At 42.4% G+C, this 19,670-nt stretch overlaps 1 protein-coding gene across 4 annotated transcripts in view; it reads right to left on the bottom strand.

Moving 5' to 3' along the window:
• The window catches only part of Fmn1 (formin 1), a 377,899-nt gene that overhangs the window by 219,030 nt on the left and 139,199 nt on the right, over positions 1-19,670 (bottom strand). For all 4 annotated transcript variants that reach the window (NM_001447270.1, XM_087651256.1, XM_087651258.1 and 1 more), the window contains 1 exon segment: positions 4,507-4,568. In NM_001447270.1, the coding sequence (NP_001434199.1) occupies positions 4,507-4,568 (62 nt within the window).

The following is a 19,670-nucleotide window of genomic DNA, read 5'->3' as shown; positions in this document are numbered from 1 at the left end:
CACAACCTGGCGTCTCTCCCTGTCCTCAGGTGGCAGCAAGACACAGATCAGCTACAAAGAGTTGTGATTTTTCAGACCCCAGCTCCTAAGCACCAGTAAAGGAATCCTACTGACCTGTGAGAGAATGCATTTGATCAGATGCCTAAGAGGTCCGAACTTGCTAAGCAATGCTCTCTACAAACCCAACCCACACATTTCTCAGGCACGGGGCTCTAAGAGAACACAAAAGGGAAAGTTCTGCCTCCCAAAGGAAGTCAAAACCATAAGGTTATAGAAACCTCAACGAGACAGTGCTAAGAATCATGAAGTGATCAAACTTTGCTGGTGGGGTATGGTAAAAGGAACACATTTTTGGAGAAGGAGATAAAAGAAAGAACTTTCCTATGGTAAATTTAAGTATAATTTACATGAAATAATAACACCATGGAAAATGTCTGACCTGTCACAACCACCTTCCCTGGAGAAACATCACCAAATGGCTGGGTTTGCACAGTAGTGGATAAGCACAAGACAGCAATGTTGGATTCATTTAAGACATCAATAAGAATCTTTATGTCTGTAAGAGCACACATTTGAAAAGCCTATCTGCGGACCAAGCCTTTTTCTCACTCCATTCAACAACTGTCAGGTGCAGAGAGCAGAATGAAGCTGAAAACTCTGTGTTCCTGCACTGCTGGCCTCCATGTGCCCAGTGTGAAGGTGAGTCACCTAACAGAGCCTTCTAGAGAAGTGTCTCTGTTGCTGGAGGAAGAAACGAGCAACAGAGTCCACTGTGATCCAAAATGGCACAGCAAGGCCCCCTGAGGAAGTCGTGAAGCACTTGACTTCCCCATGCTCTGTTAATGACGAAGAAATCATAACTGAGGGCTGCCAGGGCCATCATGCAATAAAGACATGAGCATCAAAGCACCAGTCTTCATGGCCATCACCTTCCGTGAGTAAGGTGGGATTTGCTTTCATTAACGAATGAGATAGGTGGGGGTGATATGTGGAGAGTTCACCAGGACAGCCATTCTGGGTTTTGGTCTGTGCATTTTATGAATGGTTTCTGCTTCTTTCATACACATCGCTGCATTTAAAATGTGGATTCCTATTTCAATCTTTAAAGTGCTATATTTTGAAACAAAATACTTTGGGGGGGTGCAGACCACAGACTTCTGGCTGTCTACCTGTGACTGCAGACATGCCTCAAGAAATAGCTATAGAAACTGGACCTACTGCCCATATTGCAGTAGCTTGCCACAGGGCTTCTGCAACTTGGTATAAACAATATAAGAATTTAACTTTACTAACAGCACCAAAAGACCAGATAATAATTTAAGAAATTAACTTTCCAAAACCTGAGGTGTAATTATGAAAATTTGTTAATATTCAGTGATGCTAATCGAATCATTTCATAATCTACCTCAACCTAAAACAGGAATCGGCCTCACAGTACATTTCTTCCTGTCATTTAGTCTTCATTTCTCCAACTCCGGATGTTAGCTTAGATGTCCAGTGTTCCCTCAAAGCACTTAAGTTAAAAGTTTGGGGTTTAGCCTATAGGGCGGTAAAATGCTGATGGAACCTTCAGGAAGGAGAACCCAGCGGAAGGAAATGATGGGGGAGCCTTTGATGGGAACAGTGGGATTCTGGGACCTTCCAGTCTCTCACTTTGCTTCACATGCTCAGAAAAGTCAACAGACTTCTTCTACCATGCAGTCTCACCACAACAGACTGAAACTGGAAGGCTAAAATAAGCCCTTTTCTGCTTCGGGGATGTCGTGTTGGGTGTGTACTACAGCGCTGTCACGCTGGCTAACATGCCAAGCGTTTCTGCATTCAAAATGTAGGACCGGAGCGTTTCGCAGTGTAAAGTATGTGTGAGAAGCTTAGCTCACTGCCCACCGGAGTAATAACTCGAAAGCTAAGCATTTTGTGGATATCATGGAGTTGGCCCACTCCTCACAAGGCTGATGTACAAAGTGGAAGACTACAGAGCCCGCCTACTTCACTGTTAGTAAGCCTGCCTATGGAACCATTCTGTATCTGTACCTACCCTTTCCTTAACGGTTCTTTATCTGCTGTCAAATCCTCAGGTCCTCTTGTCAGCTCAGGACCTTTTCCACCCCACCACAAAGGAAGTGAAGTTATTTTACAGCAAAGGAAGTGACTACCTCCATCAATTTCCCTCGAGTGAGATGTGCTTTCCACCTTGTTCTGTTGTTAAATAAACTCATTTCCACTTCAAACCATGTGAATCTGTGTGAATGGGTGTGACGTGAATCTGTAGTTTAGCTATTTATCTGTTCTGCAATGATTTCACCATAGCCCAATACAGTGTCGCAGCTTTTTTAAATGACTTGCTTTTGTCATATGTATGTATGTATGTATGTATGTATGTATGTATGTATGTATGTATGTACTTATTTACTATTTTCTGTGTGAGCAGGTGGGCATGGCATGTGAACACGTACTCATTTATGCCATGCCTGTGAAATCAGAAGACAATACACAGGAATCACTTTTCTCTTTCTACCACGTGGTTCCTGGAGGGATTGAACCAGGCTCAAGTGAGTGGCTTCTTGGTGGCCTCTGAGCTATCTAATTACTCCACCCCTTCAACTGCATCTGAAAGCACAAAATAGAAAATGGAGAAGAGGAATCTATGCACATCTAATAGCCAAGGACTAGCAGTCAGTAAACAAAATATGCTTCGAGGAGTGCAGATAATCAATCCCATAGCAGGAAACAAGCAAATTTAAACATGAACAAGGAAAGAAATAGCTGTTTCCCAAAAGTTCACAGACAACAGCAGCAGGTGAGCATGTGGAAGTCTGTTCAGCATCAGTAATTACCGGGAAACGCAAATTAGAAGCCCAATGGGGGTATCACTTCTCAGCTGCCCTAATGGCTTTTACCCAAAAAAACCCCAAAAAACCAAACCAAACCAAAATAAAACAAAACAAACAAACAAAAAACAAAAAGCAAGTGCTAGCAAAGATGTGGTGAAAAGAGAGCCATTAACTTAAGCTTTCATCACAGGAATATAAACTAGTAGAGTTATTCAAAACTAAACCACCATACCAATGAGCAGCTCCACTGCTGTCTACGTACCAAAAGGAAGACATAGATAGGTACAGTCCTGTGCCCACTACAACATAGTTCACAAAAGCCAAGGTATAGAATCAATCTGGGGTAAAAGGATAAAGAAAATGTGGCCTATGTATGTATACAATGGAATATTATTCAGCTGTTCAAACAGAGGAAATCCTCTAGTTTGTAATAACATGGATGAACCTGAAAGACGTCAAGAAAAGTAAGCCAGGCACTGAAGGATAAATACTACGTGATCTTGCTTGTACGTCGGATTTAAGAAAGTTGCATTCATAGAGGCAGAAAGTCCAATGTGCTCCTAGGGTGAGAGGTAGGGAAATAATTAAGGAGAGGTTGGTCAAAGGATACAGAATTTCAGTTAGGAATGACAAGTGAGTCAAAGAGACTGGTCTGGTCATAGTGGTCACTCTAGTAGCTATCTATGTACTACCTTCGTGAACACTGCCAAGAGACTGGTGTCTACTAATTAAGAATAAATATCTGAAGTGAGAACCACAACAGTCATGCTACAAAAAATGACATTTCAAAACATGGTGTGTCCCCTAAGTTAGATTCAACTCCTACTTATAAACAAAAACAAACCAAACAGGAAGAATATCCGACCTACACATTCATTAAAGTAGCACACTTACAAATAAACTCAGTTTAGTCGCTCCAGAATACATCCTGTCTTCAAACATGTCATGCACTATGAATTATAATTTCTATTTGTCAGTAAAATGTAAGAGGAGGGATATTTTAGCCACAACCCAATGAAAGTGGCAAATAATGAGTTCGTGTTAATGGAGGAGGGAGTTTTACTCCAAATTTGCCGCTGTTCCTTCTTGGATAATACATGGGGCTACCACTTACTAATAAACTAGACTCAAGGTCTGATTCACCATCTCCAGCTTGAAATTAAGATTCTGAACTTCCTGCCATGTGTCCTGTAAGCAAACATCAAACCTAGACACTGATAATTAGACAGCAAACAGAGGCGGGGCCACTGACATCTGTCAGCACGCCCGAGGACACAATGACTCAGCACACCCTTCATCTGCATGGTGGCATCCCCAGGGAGGGGCTAGGAGGCGCAGAGGAACGCATGGAACAGAAATGATTTGCAAGGTGGATAGCACCATCAAGTTTTAAAATACTTCTCGTGAGCAGTAAGTCTCAATTCTCTGTCTTCTTTCCTGATTTGAAACACAGAATCACACTTTTAGCTAAATCCAAAGGCATTTAAGGTGATTTTTTTTCAAAGTCAGAAACCAGAGTTGATTAAGTGCCACATCTAACCAAGGCTTTCATCCCAGGGTAATGTTGGTGCCCACTTGCAGCTGGGCGCTGCAGTTGCTATCTAGTTAAATACGATGCACAAGGGAAAGATAGCCATCACAAGGCCAGTTCAGTAGAAACAAAGAGACGTACCTGCAGGTTTTCGATTTCTTCTTTGTGCTCCCTCTTCAGATGTAGAATAGCAGCCTGGTATTCTGGAAGATCACAAGAGAAGCCAGTTACAAAGGAGCACGAAATGAGTCGGAGAATTCAAGGGTGCATCACCTGAATCCCCACTGGGAGCCACCCTTCAAACAACCAAAGATGTGGACAGGCCTGGACAGGAAGAAGAACTGTTAGATATGGCCAGGATTGGAGTAAGGGGGATTCCTTCCCTTCAGTACAGCCTGTATCACAAAAAGTGCCAAATTAAGCAGTGAGGGCAGGGTTAAAAAGAGAAAGCCACGTGAGTGAATGACAGATAAAGAATAGGTCAGGTGTTTGTCTTCAAGGAGCTGAAAGTTCATGCTCCACTGAGAACAAACACAGATGTGTTAAGAGAGGTTATAAAAGAAACTTTCTATCCGAGAGCACGGAACTCTATTTTTAACTCTGTTTAAAAAAGAAAACGCACACAGAAAGACGCTAATGCTGGGCCTTTTCTCGGCTCTTGATCAACCAAGAAAGCCAAGACTATTTGTCATTTGAAAGAGAGATTCCTGAAAGAATTGAGGCTAAAAGCAGGACAAAAATAAATTTCTAGTCCACTTTTCATCTGATTATAATGACATTCATTTCAAAAATATGGCCCCTGTGTACGTAGAAGCTGCAGCCAGTTACTAAAACTACCACCCCACTGGCTGCCACTGGCTGAGTATAGGAGATACCCCATTGGCTGAGTATAGGAGATACCCCACTGGCTGAGTGTAGGAGATACCCAATTGGCTGAGTATAGGAGATACCCCATTGGCTGAGTATAGGAGATACCCCACTGGCTGAGTGTAGGAGATACCCCACTGGCTGAGTATAGGAGCTATCCCATTGGCTGAGTATAGGAGCTAAGTCTACTTTCAGAACAGCTAATGTGCATAGAACCACAGAGACATTCACGCTAAAGAGAACTCCAAAGCAAGATGTTGTGACCACTGACTTTTGTGGGACAAACCAGTTTTTTACAAGCGTGTTCTGGGTCATAAGTCTGTACCACAACAGACTATTCCTCTAATTCAGTATCATAAGTTAGGCAGACATACTGGGGTTCCAGTTCGAAGAAGACCATGGGAAAGTCCCACAAGGAGAGGAGGAGAGATCTGGGCTGCTGGGGCTATGCATAGCCACACTGTAGCTCTGTGGGGACCATGCTGCAACAGTGACGCTGTGGGCTCTCTATGTAGACCATACCATGAATCAAAGCACTTATCGTTATCCATACAACCTTTGGGGTAGTCTGGGCCACCATCATCTTTCCAGTGCTCTATGTCCTCCTTTTCAGAGGGTACCTCGTTCTCCTCTCACCAACATCATGAGTCTCCTTATGGCCGTCTGTGCAATCTATTAAACACACGAACAATCCAGACAGTGTCTTCTGGCTGTTCATGGGACTTGTCATGAAGACTCCTACCTGTAGGGGCTGGGGAGGTGGCTCAGTAGCTACAGCGCTTTCTGCAAAAGCAGGAAAACACGAGTTTGGATACTCACAGCACCCAAATGAAAGCCAGGTATATGGTAGCATGTATCGGTAACTGAAGAACTGGACCAGAGGACTAGAGACAGGGGGAGTTCAAGGCTCAATGGCCAGACAGTCTAGCCAAAACAGAGAGGTCCAGGTTATATGAGAGGCCCTGTACCAAAAAATGTGGTTGAGAGCAATTGAGAAAATCACCAGACATCAAATTCTGTGTCCATATCCCTGCCACACAGGTATGGAAAAGAACACCTACACGTATAAGCACACAGGTACACACACACGTACACATACACACAGAGAAACACACACACACAGGACTGCAGCCCAAAGGTTTCTCATGATCTCTGTCTCCTCTCTTCTAATGCTACTCCTCCTACCTGTCCATTCATTACAGGTACACCGGCTTCTTGCCAACTCTTAAATTTTCTAAATGCTTTTTCTAATGCGTTGAAAATTTGCATTTTCTCTACTTTAAGGTAGAGTCCCAACCTACATGACAATAAATATGTGAACCCCAGTCAATCTAATCTATAATGCAGTCAAAGGAAACCAGTTAATTCAACCTTCTTGAAAAAGGAATGCCTCTGGCTGGAGAGATGGCTAAGTGGTTAAGAGCACTGATTGTTCTTCCAGAGATCCTGAGTTCAATTCCCAGCAACCACATGGTGGCTCACAATCATCTGTAATGAGATCTGATGCCCTCTTCTGGTGTCCGAAGACATCTACAATGTACTCATATATACATAAAATAAGTAAATAAATCTAAAAAAAAAAAAAGAAAAGAAAAAGAAAAAAGAACAAAGCAAAAGGAATGCCTCTTGGAAGAACGTCTACCCTCCTCTGAACAGAAATCACGCAGCGCTCTTGTAAAATGATCCATTTTATATAAAATGTGTCTGTAAGGGTGTGATCTACAGAATTGTGACTGAAGTAATAACAAATTGACAAAAGAGGTCACTGTAAAACCAACACCCAGCAAGGCATCATCTGTCTCCTCCTTAAGCAAATATTTTGGCTAAGTGCCCCACCATTACAGGTGGGAGGAAAGGGCACCCGTATGCAAGTAAGAGTAATAAGAGGAAACACAGCCTTTATTAATGGGATTCTTCATTTAAGACCTCACCTCACAAGGTAACAGAACAGAATATGATGGTCCCTCATAGGGCTGGCACGATGACTCAGTGGATAGAGATGATTATCACTAAGCCTGACAGCCTAAGCTCAAGTCGCAGAACCTACATTGTGAAAGAAAAGGCCTGACACCTGAAAGGCATCTCTGTCCTCCTCCACACATGCATTGAGGCATGCACACACACACACACACACACACACACACACACACACAATCATACACACATACACACACGCCTATACACACATACTCATACACACTCTCACACACAGTCACACATAGACATATTTACATACTTACGCATTCACACACACACACACACACACACACACACACACACACACACACACATCACACATAAAACACACATGTAGGGAGCCGTATTGGATTTGGGCCTGGCCTCTTTGTGACTGCATAGTTCAAGGTGGCTACGTGACTCTGGGCTGTATGGCCACAGATGCTCACCCCTAAGATGGCTGCTGTGAGATTATGAGATTGTTGGACAAAAGCCTCTCCCAGGAAGACCCTGGGAGCAATCACAGGATGTTTCAGCCTGAGCAAAACACCGGATGTCCCTGAGCAGATTCCTGAGAAGGGTTCCACCTTTTCAAAGAACATGTCCCCGGAAGACTGTTGCCTCTTTGTTTAAGGAGGATATCTTGCAGTTTAGTGATTCACCCTATATCCTTGGGCACTTCCCAATACTCCCCCACCCTAAGCTTCAGTTCCCGCTTCTATTCTTGCCTCAGAGCTTTAAATGCTGTACATTCCTCTCAATAAACGAGACCTTGACAACGGAACTTTTGCTTGGTCTCCTTCTTCTCTTCACCCCCTTGACCCTCAGGTAGAACGCCTCTTCGGGACCCTGAATAACTGGGTCCCCGCTGGCGGGGGCACACACGCTGCATCTAATGTTAGAAAAGTTTACTAAAGCCAGGTTGGTAGTTTCCATGTGTGCCTATGAGAGGTGATCCTCTGCCCTGAAGTTTTAGATGTGCAAGCACCTTGGAGTAGCTTGGGGCATATTCTCAGGGAGCATCGCCATCCTCCTGAGATGTAAGGTACAAGACCAGGGATGTTAGTATTAGTAAAGAAGAGAACTTAACTGAGGTATTTCATGGCTGAGGTTTTTTTTTAAATCTAAGGACTTGAAAGTGGCAAATTCTGCGCAGTGACCAGACACTCCATGAGAGCTAAGAAGTTAATGAAAATATTTTGCACCAAAAAAGAGGCAGTTTTTTGTCTGTTTGCTTGTTTTTTTAACATCTTAGATGAAAGACAGGAAATCTCTTTAGAGGCAGAGTTCAACTTTCTGAGGAACAAACACACAAGACCCTCCATCTTCAAAGTTCCTTCTAACCAAGCACTTAGTCTAACTCAGGGCTGCCCTCGGAGGCTTCCTGATCAGCTCAGTAATGACACATCTTTTCTGCTGAGGGCTTGGGCAAAGTCTCCAATTTGCCAAAGGCAGAATCAGAAATGATTTAACTAACATGGGAGGTACAGGCCCGCCACAGCTGACCTACAGCCGACTGTGTTCACCTCAGCATTCATGACACTGCTGGCCTCAGGAACGGAGCTAAGCACTCAGCACAGACCTTATCCTCACAGAGAAGCCCGAACTACAGAGGAGGAAACTGAGATTCTCAGGGCGAACATCTTTCCCAAAGCTGTAAGTGTCAATAACAACATTCAGGCCCAGAGAACCATGCTATTTACCCCGGGGACTGTTAGGTAAACATGAGGTACACACAAAACTCAGGATCCCTAGAAACTTTAAGGTCACAAACTTTGTCCAAACACTGGAACAACTCAAACTTCTGGACGTCTTCTATAAGTTGTTAAAATAGATACTACACCAGCGCTCCGCAATCAAGAGCTGCTCTTCCGAAGGATCCAGGTTGGACCCCCAGCACCCATGCCATGGTTCACAACCCTGTGTAAGTCCAGTGCCAAGGAATTCCATTCCCGAGTTTGGCCTCTGCAGGCACCAGGCATGCACATGGTACACAAATATACACATGGGGTGCTGGGGGGACCCTACCCATATAAATAACTTTTTAAAAGTTTAAAAATTAGCTATTTAAAAGGAGATCTTTTCTGTTTTTAATTACAAGGTTTGAGGGAAAGGGGGTCATAGAGAAGAGTGTAAGGTCTAAAACACTTAATAATATGAGAGAAGTTAAGTGTCCATTCTCTCTAGACTTCCAGGCCAACAGAGTTTATTGTTAAATTAGATTTTATTTACCCTCTCTTTCACACACACACATAGATCCTAGATTTCTCCCACCCTATTCTCCTCCTTTTCCCCACCTCCACCAACACTCCCACATTAAGAAATTTGAAAATTTCTGGTCACCTATTAAGAGTCCAGGCTGTACTTCTGTCTGGGGGTTCTGGCTTGTCCCACTTAGCCTATTTTGGACTTTCCCACAGTCTCCCATCTTTACATTTTAAAATCCACCCTTCAATCTCGAGGGCAAGGACCATTCCTCCGAGTTATACTTGATGACTACTGAGTGCTTCGGAAGCAGAGCATGTACCACCCACATTATCTAGATACGCAGGTCCTGACTCCCATGATGCCTCTGCTTACTGACTTGGAAACTTGGAGGATACTATAGAAAGTCACTGAATGTCACTACACATGGGAAAGTCTGCATGCCACTGCTTCAAGATGAGGTTCATTTAAATTAAGGGGAAAAAGTAGATTAAGAAATAAGTGAAAATAACAGCCAAAGTAGTACAAGTGTGTGTCAAAGATAAAGAGGCAGAGAACCTAAGGAACGGGAGGATGTACTTCTCTCACAGAAGAAAACAAATCTACCCAACTATGAGTAGACACAGAGATAATCTCCAGTGGTTTTTAAAAGCAGATGAAAATATTCAGTCATACAAAGCAAACATAAGCCATTTTACTCCAAATCCCAAGAATAAAATAAAAATTGACCTCCTGTATTTAGCATTAGGTAGGCAAAAATGCAGCCAGGTCTCAGTCTGCCACCACCGTAACCAATGTAGCCCATGGTAACTATGCTGCACAGGAACAGCTACCTTTGCACACGCCACAAACAGTGGGAAAGGGATCAAGGAGCCAGCAAGGGTCTGGGGAGTAGTACAGGGAGGTGTGTGTGTGCTGGCAGGGTGTTGAAGGGACAATGATGGAAGATCTGCTGGATTCATGGATAACGGTTTTCCTTTTACAGTAAGCTGTAGTATGTAACCCTGACTGAACTTGTAGGCTAGATTAGACTTGAACTCACACAGGTCCATCTGCCTCTGTCTCTTTAGTAGTCAGATTAAGGGCATACACCACCACGCCCTGCAAGATAACTGTTTTAGGTTTTAGGTCTGTGCGCACGCGTGCTGTGTGTGTGTGTGTGTGTGTGTGTGTGTGTTATTATGCTTGGTGCCCATGGATGTTAGTAGATGATGTCTTCAGCCCTGGATCTGGAGTTATGGGATGTTAAAATCAGCCGCAGTGTGAGTTCTGTGAGCTGAGTGCCGTTCCTCTGCAGGAGCTATGGGCACTCTTGTACTCTGAACTGCTGAGCTATCTCTTTAGGCCCATGCTCCATTCTTTGATGCTTCGCTGCTAACAATTTCTAAGTTTCCTTCCTTCCCAGCTCCCCAATATGAGTCAATGGGCAAGAAAGCCCTTAACTATGAAGAGAGTCAGACCACACAAATTACAAATTACTGCCCATAAGAGGGAACCTTCACCCCACTCATGCCTCCCTAATCCCCTTCTCTTGTTCTTCCTCAAGTCACCTCAGACCAGTCTTGTAGGCTTGGCATATTTGTCCTGAAAATCTCAGGATGTACTCAAAAGATCCTTTACACACATTCTGTATGGGTTCAGTGCTCACAGGGTCTCAGCATCTGAATCAGATCAGGGGCAGAAGGTCCATGTTGTACCTTCAGAAAGGACAAGGCCATACAGAAGTTAAGTGGATAATGGATCAATTGATTATCTTTCTATATGTACACAGAAAAAATAATTTCTCTACCTAAACAACACAGCACTGGATGGCAGATAAGAGAAATACCATAATTCAGGATTTATAATTCTTAGTACTGATTTCTTTAGGCAGAAACATAAGAATTAACAGCATTAAATAATGAGGAGAGCTTACTAATATCCCACTGTTCTCATCTAATTGCTTAGGGAATTAAAGTACTAATTTCCCCAGAGTGATGCTACTAGGAGGTGGGGTTTCTAACTGGGAACTGGGTCATGAGGAAAAAGTTACCATGGACCAATACATGAAATTAGTGTCCTTATAAAAGAGTCTCCCTTTCATCTCTTTCACCTGGAGGAGACAGGAACATAGCCATTTGTGAACCAGGAAAGGGATCCACCCCTACCCTTGTTATAACCTTGAACTTGGACTTCCCAGTCATCGAAACTGTAAGAAATAATTTTCTTTTGTTTATAAGCTTCACAGCCTACGGAATGGTTGCTATAGTAGCTTGAACCTACTCTACCAGGCACTGAACTGAGCATTGAGTGTGGATGACAATAATAAGAATAGGCCTTTTGAGGTTCACAGCTTTGATATGTAAGAAGCTTCATCACAGACACTCTGATATGAAATCATTAAACCTTTGTTGTCTCAAAAGGCTTTATTTGCTCTTCTCTGAATGTTTTATTTGCGGACATGGATTGGAGCATTCCTAGAAAATTATTCATCTACTTCCGCCCTGTTTCCTTTGATATATAGAAAATCCCCCTGCTTTCGATTCGGTCACCCGACTAGCTTTAGCTGCTGGAATACAGGAGGGTATGATGAGAAAGGCCTTACATTTGAGGACAGCTGTGCTTGCCTCTACACACTGCTGTTCCTGCTTTCAAGTAAGAACACATCTTGAGGTTAGGGATTTAGCTCAGTGGTAGAGCGCTTGCCTAGCAAGCGCAAGGCCCTGGGTTCGGTCCCCAGCTCCGAAAAAAAAGAAAAGAAAAAAAAAAAAAAAGAACACATCTTGAGTGCCTGCTACTTCCTCAAGCTGGATCCCAGAGTGCACAGACCCAAAGCCTAGACATGGTAGACGGGAAAGCCAGCTCAGCAGGACCCAATCTAGCTCATGCAAAGAAATGGTTGTTACTGGGAGTTGTTGGATGTTACATACCATTCATTGTTGCTGTTGGCAAGCCTTAGTTAATGGGTATGTTTGGCAAGTTTTCAGCTCCTTGCATATATTTCAGAGGATTAGCGACATGAGACGTATTCTCCCCAGAAAACATAGACCAGCATGCAAAGCGGTTAATGAGCCTAAATAAACATCCCTAGGCTGCTCTATACTAAAAATCTGAGCAAGGAACAGCACTTGTGTCTTTAGGTTCTGAGATACGATGTAACACAGGTTCAAAGGGCAGGGTTTATAGCTATGACTCTGAACATTACCTGTATTAAGCACTGAGAGCCTTACCCCATTGCTGGATGGTTTACCTCAGAGAAAGTTTCTATTCCAAAAGCTGCCTTTTCACTTCATCCTCTTACTCCTATTTCCTGTTCGGTTAGGATGAAGATGCCAACCAGTTTGGAATTCCAGGGTGCGAGCATAATAAAGTGCCTGCTCTTCAAGGCACACACTGAGAATAAATATATTAAAAAGTACCTGATTCTGTCACTAGATGGCGGTGACAACACTGCACATTGGAACTTCCTAGGAAGCAACGCTGCAACTCCTGAAGGTTTGCCAGAGTGGAGGGGCCTGGCCTGGGGTAGAGAACTGAACCAAAGCTGAGAAATAGCCCCTCTCATTCAAAAAGAGAATGGATGTGATGGCTACTTGAGGAGAAGCAGAACAAATGCAGCATTTTTCCAACCATGTATTCAGAGATAAGCATGACCCAATGGGCTTCTGGGTGTTCTAGGCTAGAATCTGCTTGGCCCTCTTCCATTTCTCTATGGCACTGATAACTCAACGGTAACACAAGAGAAGCAAACCACAGGTGAGTAGCTAAACAGAGCATCCTAGACAACCAACAGTGTGATGACGCAACGAGGGGGTGTCAGGCGTCAGGTGTCAAGGGACAAGACAGCTATTACAGAGTCACCGGGACTGAGGACCCTTGAGGTTGGGAATCTAAGGCTTACAGCTCAGAAACCAACTGAGGTGTGCTTCCCTGGGTGGGAAGAAAAGCTGACCCATCAACTTGGGCCCAAGGAACAAGCTTCAAAGGTTAAACCCCATCCCATCCCACTGACTGGTTATACAGCATCTGTATCAAAGCTAGTGAGGAATCCCAAGACACCATTCTTCTGAGATGTACCTCTAATCTGTAGGTTTTACACAGACCAGGAGAAGCAACTGCAAAATACATGATTCCTCAAATTATTCTATACATGGGAGCCTGCAGGCCAAACTCCTAACTTGCATCATAAAGAAAGTTAACAATCAAGGTAGACAAGATCAACAATAGAAATACTAAATCACCCAATATAAGTTTTAAAAATCAAATGCACTGGAAAATGTTCCATTATTTTCAGAATCCGTATACCAAGTCTAAAATAAGAATTGCTGTTAACAAAAATGACGATATCACACTTTTAAAATAATGCTGAGAAAACAACAGTGGGTGATCACAGAGACTTGACATGGTAAACCTGCACATAGGCACTAAGATTAAAAAAAACTCAAGAGCCTTGATGTAAACTCTAGTCCAAAAGGCACTTTTGAGTAGAAGATACTGAAAATTAAAAGGTTTTAATGGTATAAGAAAAGAAAAATAAGGAAGAACCATAGAGCGAGGGGAGACACAACAGGTAAAAGGTAAAGGTTCTTGTACAAGCATAAAGACCTTCGTTCAAAATAACCAGCATTCAAATAGATAGATAGATAAATATATATAAATATATATATATATATATATATATATATATATATATGTTTTCTGTACTGCAGCCCTGTGGGTGAGATAGGAGGCTCACCAAGGACTGCTGACTGCTGGCCTAGTTCTCAGGTTCACGTACATGTGTTCGCGCGCGCGCGCACACACACACACACACACACACACACACACACACACACACACACACACAAACCTGTCTCAAGGAAATAAGGTTGATAAGGTTGAGAAGCATCTGGCAGGACACTTGTAATCAACTTTGGCATTGATATTGAGATAACAAAATGATACTTGCTATGAAGTATGTGTGTGTGGAGCTCATAGGGCACCTTGCAAAGTAGATTTTTCATCTTATGGGTGCCAGGAATTGAGCTCAGGTCCTGAGCTTGTTGGCAAGGGCCTTTACCCACTGAGCCATTTCATTGACCAGTATTTACTGTATTTATCAAGAACTTTAGCAAATTTTAAAACTAATGGTGAACTTTGAGACAAATCCATTCATATAGGATTAGTGTACCAATTTCCACAGAATATTTATTGAGTTACATACTACTGAAAGTCAATATGTTGACTTTATTTAATGACACAGAACCATATCAATAAATCATGTGTTGAATTAAAATAAAATAGAATGCTTCAGTAGAGAAGCATCTGCTTGTCTTTTGTTAATTATATGTAATGTATCTACCACTATGCTTTCTAAAAAGTTCACGCCCATAGCTTACTGCTGCTATCTGCCAAGGTCCTGGAGGAAAGTTCCCTACTCTTTTATTATGGGAAGTGGTTAGTGAATAACCAGTCAAGCTCTCAGCTATAAGTGGCAAAAAATAAGCAGGAACTTATGTCACTTCCTAAGTAAGGCTCAGGGAACAGGGGGGCAGAAAGAATATAAGAACTAAGGAAGAGGTGCACTACTATGTAATCTCTTCCTCTCGTTGAAATAATCCCTTCTGAAAGGAAGATGTAACCTTATAAAACTCAACAAGTAAAGGAAACTTACAAATCTCAGAACAAATCATATAAAGGCTAAAGAAGTTCCTAAAACTCACAGGATTCAAAAGGCCTCTCCATGGTGTTGTATAATGAGTAAGCAAATTCTGAGAAGACACTCTGATTCAGTAAGCTGCCTTTAGGTTTTGTACAGAGCTCCAGGAATGGACCTTTTGTGAGTTATTGACCATGTAATGGTTAGTTTTTATGTCAACCTGGCACAAGACAGAGTCAGTCTTAGAAGAGGGAAATTTAGTTGAAAAAAAAAAGTGCTTCTAGCAGATTGGCCTATAGGCAAGACGGCAGGGCATTTTCTTGATTAATGGTTGACATTGAAGTGCCCAGCCCACTGTGGGCAGTGCTGTCTCCACACCATTTGCTAGAATGAGTAAGCCATGGAAAGCAAACCATAAGGAGTGTTCAAACGTTGAGTTCTTGCTCTGACTTCCTTTTGTAATAGAGATGGACTAGAAGCTAGAAGCTAAGAAAACAAACTAACAAAAAACAAAACAACAAAAGTACCTTTCCTCCCCAAGCTGTTTTTGGTCATGGTGCTTTTCAAATCAGTAAAAGCCAAAGGTAAACGCTCAAACTGCATGATCCAGCGGTGCTTCTGTCACGTCACCCACGCTCGGGTAATTAATTAACCCCATGCTCGTGTAACTAACCCACACTCAAAGATTCACCAAGAGTAATCGCCCACCATAATTTCCCTATATTACGTTAGAGCTTTGAAACAATGGAGTAAAGAGGGCCATGAATCATTTTCCAGAGAGATGAAATTATTATCCAGTTGTTAATAACATCTATTGGGATAGCATTTGGTAGGAAGTCCCAGGTTCTCTTTCATCGAGGAAAACACATCAACAGGGGTGACACTGCAAGCAAATGATCACACAGGACATACTGGAATCAGCTCACCATCTCTAGAGAGAGCAGCAAAGAAATCTGATACGGGGCTTCATAAATCTCAGAAGTACGGAGACAGGGTTAGTAAGATACGGATATTATTCTACCTTTATTTTATATCATTTTATAATTATTTGTGATTCTCTCCTGTAAGCAACAATGGATGTGTTCAAAATTAATATGTACACTCATACATTTTATATGATTTTATATGAGAGTAGATATAGCTGAATAGTCAATTAGAAGAAAGCTGAAGCTCACAGAGAATAAACACACAGAACTAGGAGACGACTGCATTTGTGTGGCATGGATTGGCATGAGCTGCCTGGAGTCACACTCTGGTAGAAGCTGCCTGCTTTTTCCCTTGCTCTTTGACTGAAAGCCCTTTAAGGCTGACAGAATGAACCTCAGAAGAGAGAGTTGAAGGTCAGTCTCTGGAGAGGCAGGTGGAAGTCGGCCAAATGTAACTGGAATGAGAGTGGAGTTTTCTCTTAAATCAGGCCAGGCAAGTACCCAGGAGGCTAGGCTACCTGCCCAGGTTTCTAGAGGAGACAAGACACTTGTGCCTCTCACATGGTGGAAAAATACCCTAAATAGAACATGTTGCAGCTGCTACTTGAATTGTTGCCTGTGGCTATACAGTTTAACTGGCACCATCTCTACCACTCAGAATTTAAGATGGTGTGTGTGTGTGCGTGTGTGTGTGTGTTCACACATGCATGCATACATGTGCTTGTAGTTGAGCATGCTGTTTTCAAGGAAAACATCAAAAGTGAGCAAACCTCTAAGATGAATGGAGGAAAACAATCAACCCAATTGATAATTTGGAGTACAATAGAAAGCAGTGGACTCCCTGTAGGAGGACCCAGCCACAAAAGAATGTGGAATGCCCTGTCCCCTCCACCATGGCTATGCCCACAGTTTTGCCAATCACGTAAAATAAAAACATGTGTTTAGTTGTGTTCAGAGTGTGGACCTTCAGCAACAACAGATGAGATCATGGAATATGTCACACACGATTAGACTAAACATATATCCATTGCTTGTGTGTGAGGTTCAGATTTTTCTCTAGAAACTCGAAGATTTGCAACCATTCTTGTTGGAAACTGCATGCAGCAGGCCAGCAGTGTGTAGAAACTCAGGACTAAGCATGCACATGGGTAGGGACTGTCAAGGAGATTCCTTGGAAAAAGCCAGAAATTATTGATTCTTCACATCTTACAAGCTTTCTTAAAAGAACCCAGATTGTGCTGTTCCTTGCGGTCACTGTTTTAGAATTTTCCTCCACTTTAAGTAACAGGATCTTCCTAAGATAACTGACTTTCTCATGATGGATTCAGTGAGAAATTTCTAGTTTTCCAAGTGAACAAGATGAACAATGAGACACTAAAATAGAGATAAAACTCATATGAATTCAGAGAGTTTCTACTTCTCCTTCTTGTGTCCGAACAAGGCCATATAAAGAGAAGAGCACCCACTGATTCCACTAAACGCACTGCAAAAGAAAGTAACCTCAGAGGCTGCAGCAATGCGACGCTGGACTCTTACATGCCCGCTGAGTAGCTCTGATCTTTCTACAGTGATATTAACCTCAGAATCAGGAACACAAGTGAGACACTCAGAGAACTGTGAAAGTCAAAACTTTTCCACTCCCCAATCCATTTCATCAGCTCATAAAGCTTTACCCCCATGCTATTCTACTGTTTTTCAGGACTGGCTTATAACCTATGGAGGCTGATCCTGGTTCACGCCTGGATGTCCCAGCCCCAAAGACAGAAATCTGAATTTTTTTTTAATGCTCTCCAGGTGATTTTGATAAGGAAGTCGAACTAGAGGGTATTGGGTTTTGTTTGTTTGCTTTGTTTTGTTATAACGTCAGGAGGCTATATTTACATCTGTTTTAAAAGAGGTGCTTTACATTTGACAACTCAAACTCTATTCTCTCCAGTCAATGAAGCCACAAAGTAGTTAACCTTGCAGTTAACTAAGAGCTAATAAAAAAGAGTTAAGCTCTTGTTATCTTACTATTCTAGCATCTATGAGTTGTTACAGAGAAAAATTTGTTTTTCAAGTTAAGGTTTCTTTGTGTAGCCCTGGCTGTCCAGGAACTCGCTGTGTACACCAGGCTGGCCTTGAATTCAGATCCCCCTGCCTCTGCCTGCTTAGTGCTAAGATGAAAGGCGGGGACCACTACGCCAGGCTGAGAAATGCACGCAATTGTCTTCAAATTCTCCCATCTTCCTACTGACACAATGATCCCACAAGAACTTGTTCAGGAGCCTGAGAATAATACAATTGAGAAGGAATAAATTTACCAATACAGTAAGTGGTATTGGTATACATAATCTCCTCCTACAAATTAAGGTCAGTCTCTAGTAGTATCCTGTTGTGTAACAGTTTCTTCACAGATTTTAAACCTCCCATTCTGGAGGGAAACTTACAAGGAAACAGGATGTTAAGCAGGAGGTGAAACAACAGATGTTCTAAGTGGAGGTGAAACATTGTATCCTGCACAGAAGCTACTTTAAACTAGAGAAGTAAACAACACAATGACTTCAGGAAGTCCCTGAAACCAAATTCACCAGGCCCTTCTCTTTCCAAGCATGTATACCCAGTAAGGATTGTTGAAGAGACTCTCAGACAAGGTCAGCTTCCTGGAAAAAGCAGAGACACACAGAGCTGCATTTTTCAGGCCCAGGGCAGCTGAGCTACCTGGAAAAGAGATCTTCTAACCTGTTGAGCCACTTGTAGGTTTTAGACTTCACTCTAGGTTTTCAGGTAGGGTGGGCTTTGACGATTCAGCTGTCTTTGGGTTAGTTCTGCTTCTATAAGTACTACATACCCATATTCTTGTAAGCAACTCTAATAAAACTTACTGATTCACCAAGTGGGACTTTGGTGATATCCCCTCTTACGTGTGTTGACAGTTCTGTACCTGGGGTAAAATGGCAGTTCTGTATCTGGCTCATATATCCCCAGAAATTATGCCTGCATCATATACAAAACAAAACCATAAGATCACAGATTTTAAAGATATATTTTCTGATGCTGCTGAGGTTAGTCCTCCTCTCTCAAAATCCTTACAATAAAATTAAGAATACTTAAACAAATCACCCATTTAATTAACAACAGAGAATCCCATGTCTATGCATTTGGAATTACATTTTATGGTCATACAAGGAGAAAAATACAAATAGTTGTTCAGCTGGGGACAGATTGTTTGACTGCCAGGCAAATGTATTTTCTACCATACTTGAAAGCCTTTTGATAGTTTTTAAATGGAGTCAAATGTTCAGAGTAAAAGGAGAGGCAGAGAACAGGGTTTTGAGAAGGGGTGGAGAGTTCTTTGAAGTAGCAGTTGCTGTGAGTGGTGTATAGGATAGAAGCGCAGAGACAGTGGCAGGCGGGACATCTCCCACATGAAATCAGGGAACATAGTATTGTGGGCCCACACATAGCCAGAGAACACAGACTCACAGTGTGTAACCTCACAGTCTGTAATCTCGACAGTTACAGAATTGTCTTCTAATGGTTTTTGCAGTTCAGATTAAGAGTAGGAAGGAAAAAGAATTAGAATCTCTCCAGAGCTGGGGTTTCCCAGATGTCTGTTTCTTAATGAAATTAAGACATTATTAGAAATATATAGCATCACAGAATTCTAGAGAAGGAAGGGTTTGCAGGCAGAGGAATGGGCATGGAGTCAAGTTCCCAAGGAAGAAACTGAGTACATGTTTGCAGAAATCTGA

This window comes from Rattus norvegicus, chromosome 3 (genome assembly GCF_021556685.1).
Source record: "Rattus norvegicus strain SHRSP/BbbUtx chromosome 3, alternate assembly SHRSP_T2T, whole genome shotgun sequence".
Classification (NCBI taxonomy): Eukaryota; Metazoa; Chordata; class Mammalia; order Rodentia; family Muridae; genus Rattus; species Rattus norvegicus.
Note: the sequence above shows the minus strand (reverse complement) of the source record. Positions and strands in the feature narration are given on the sequence as shown.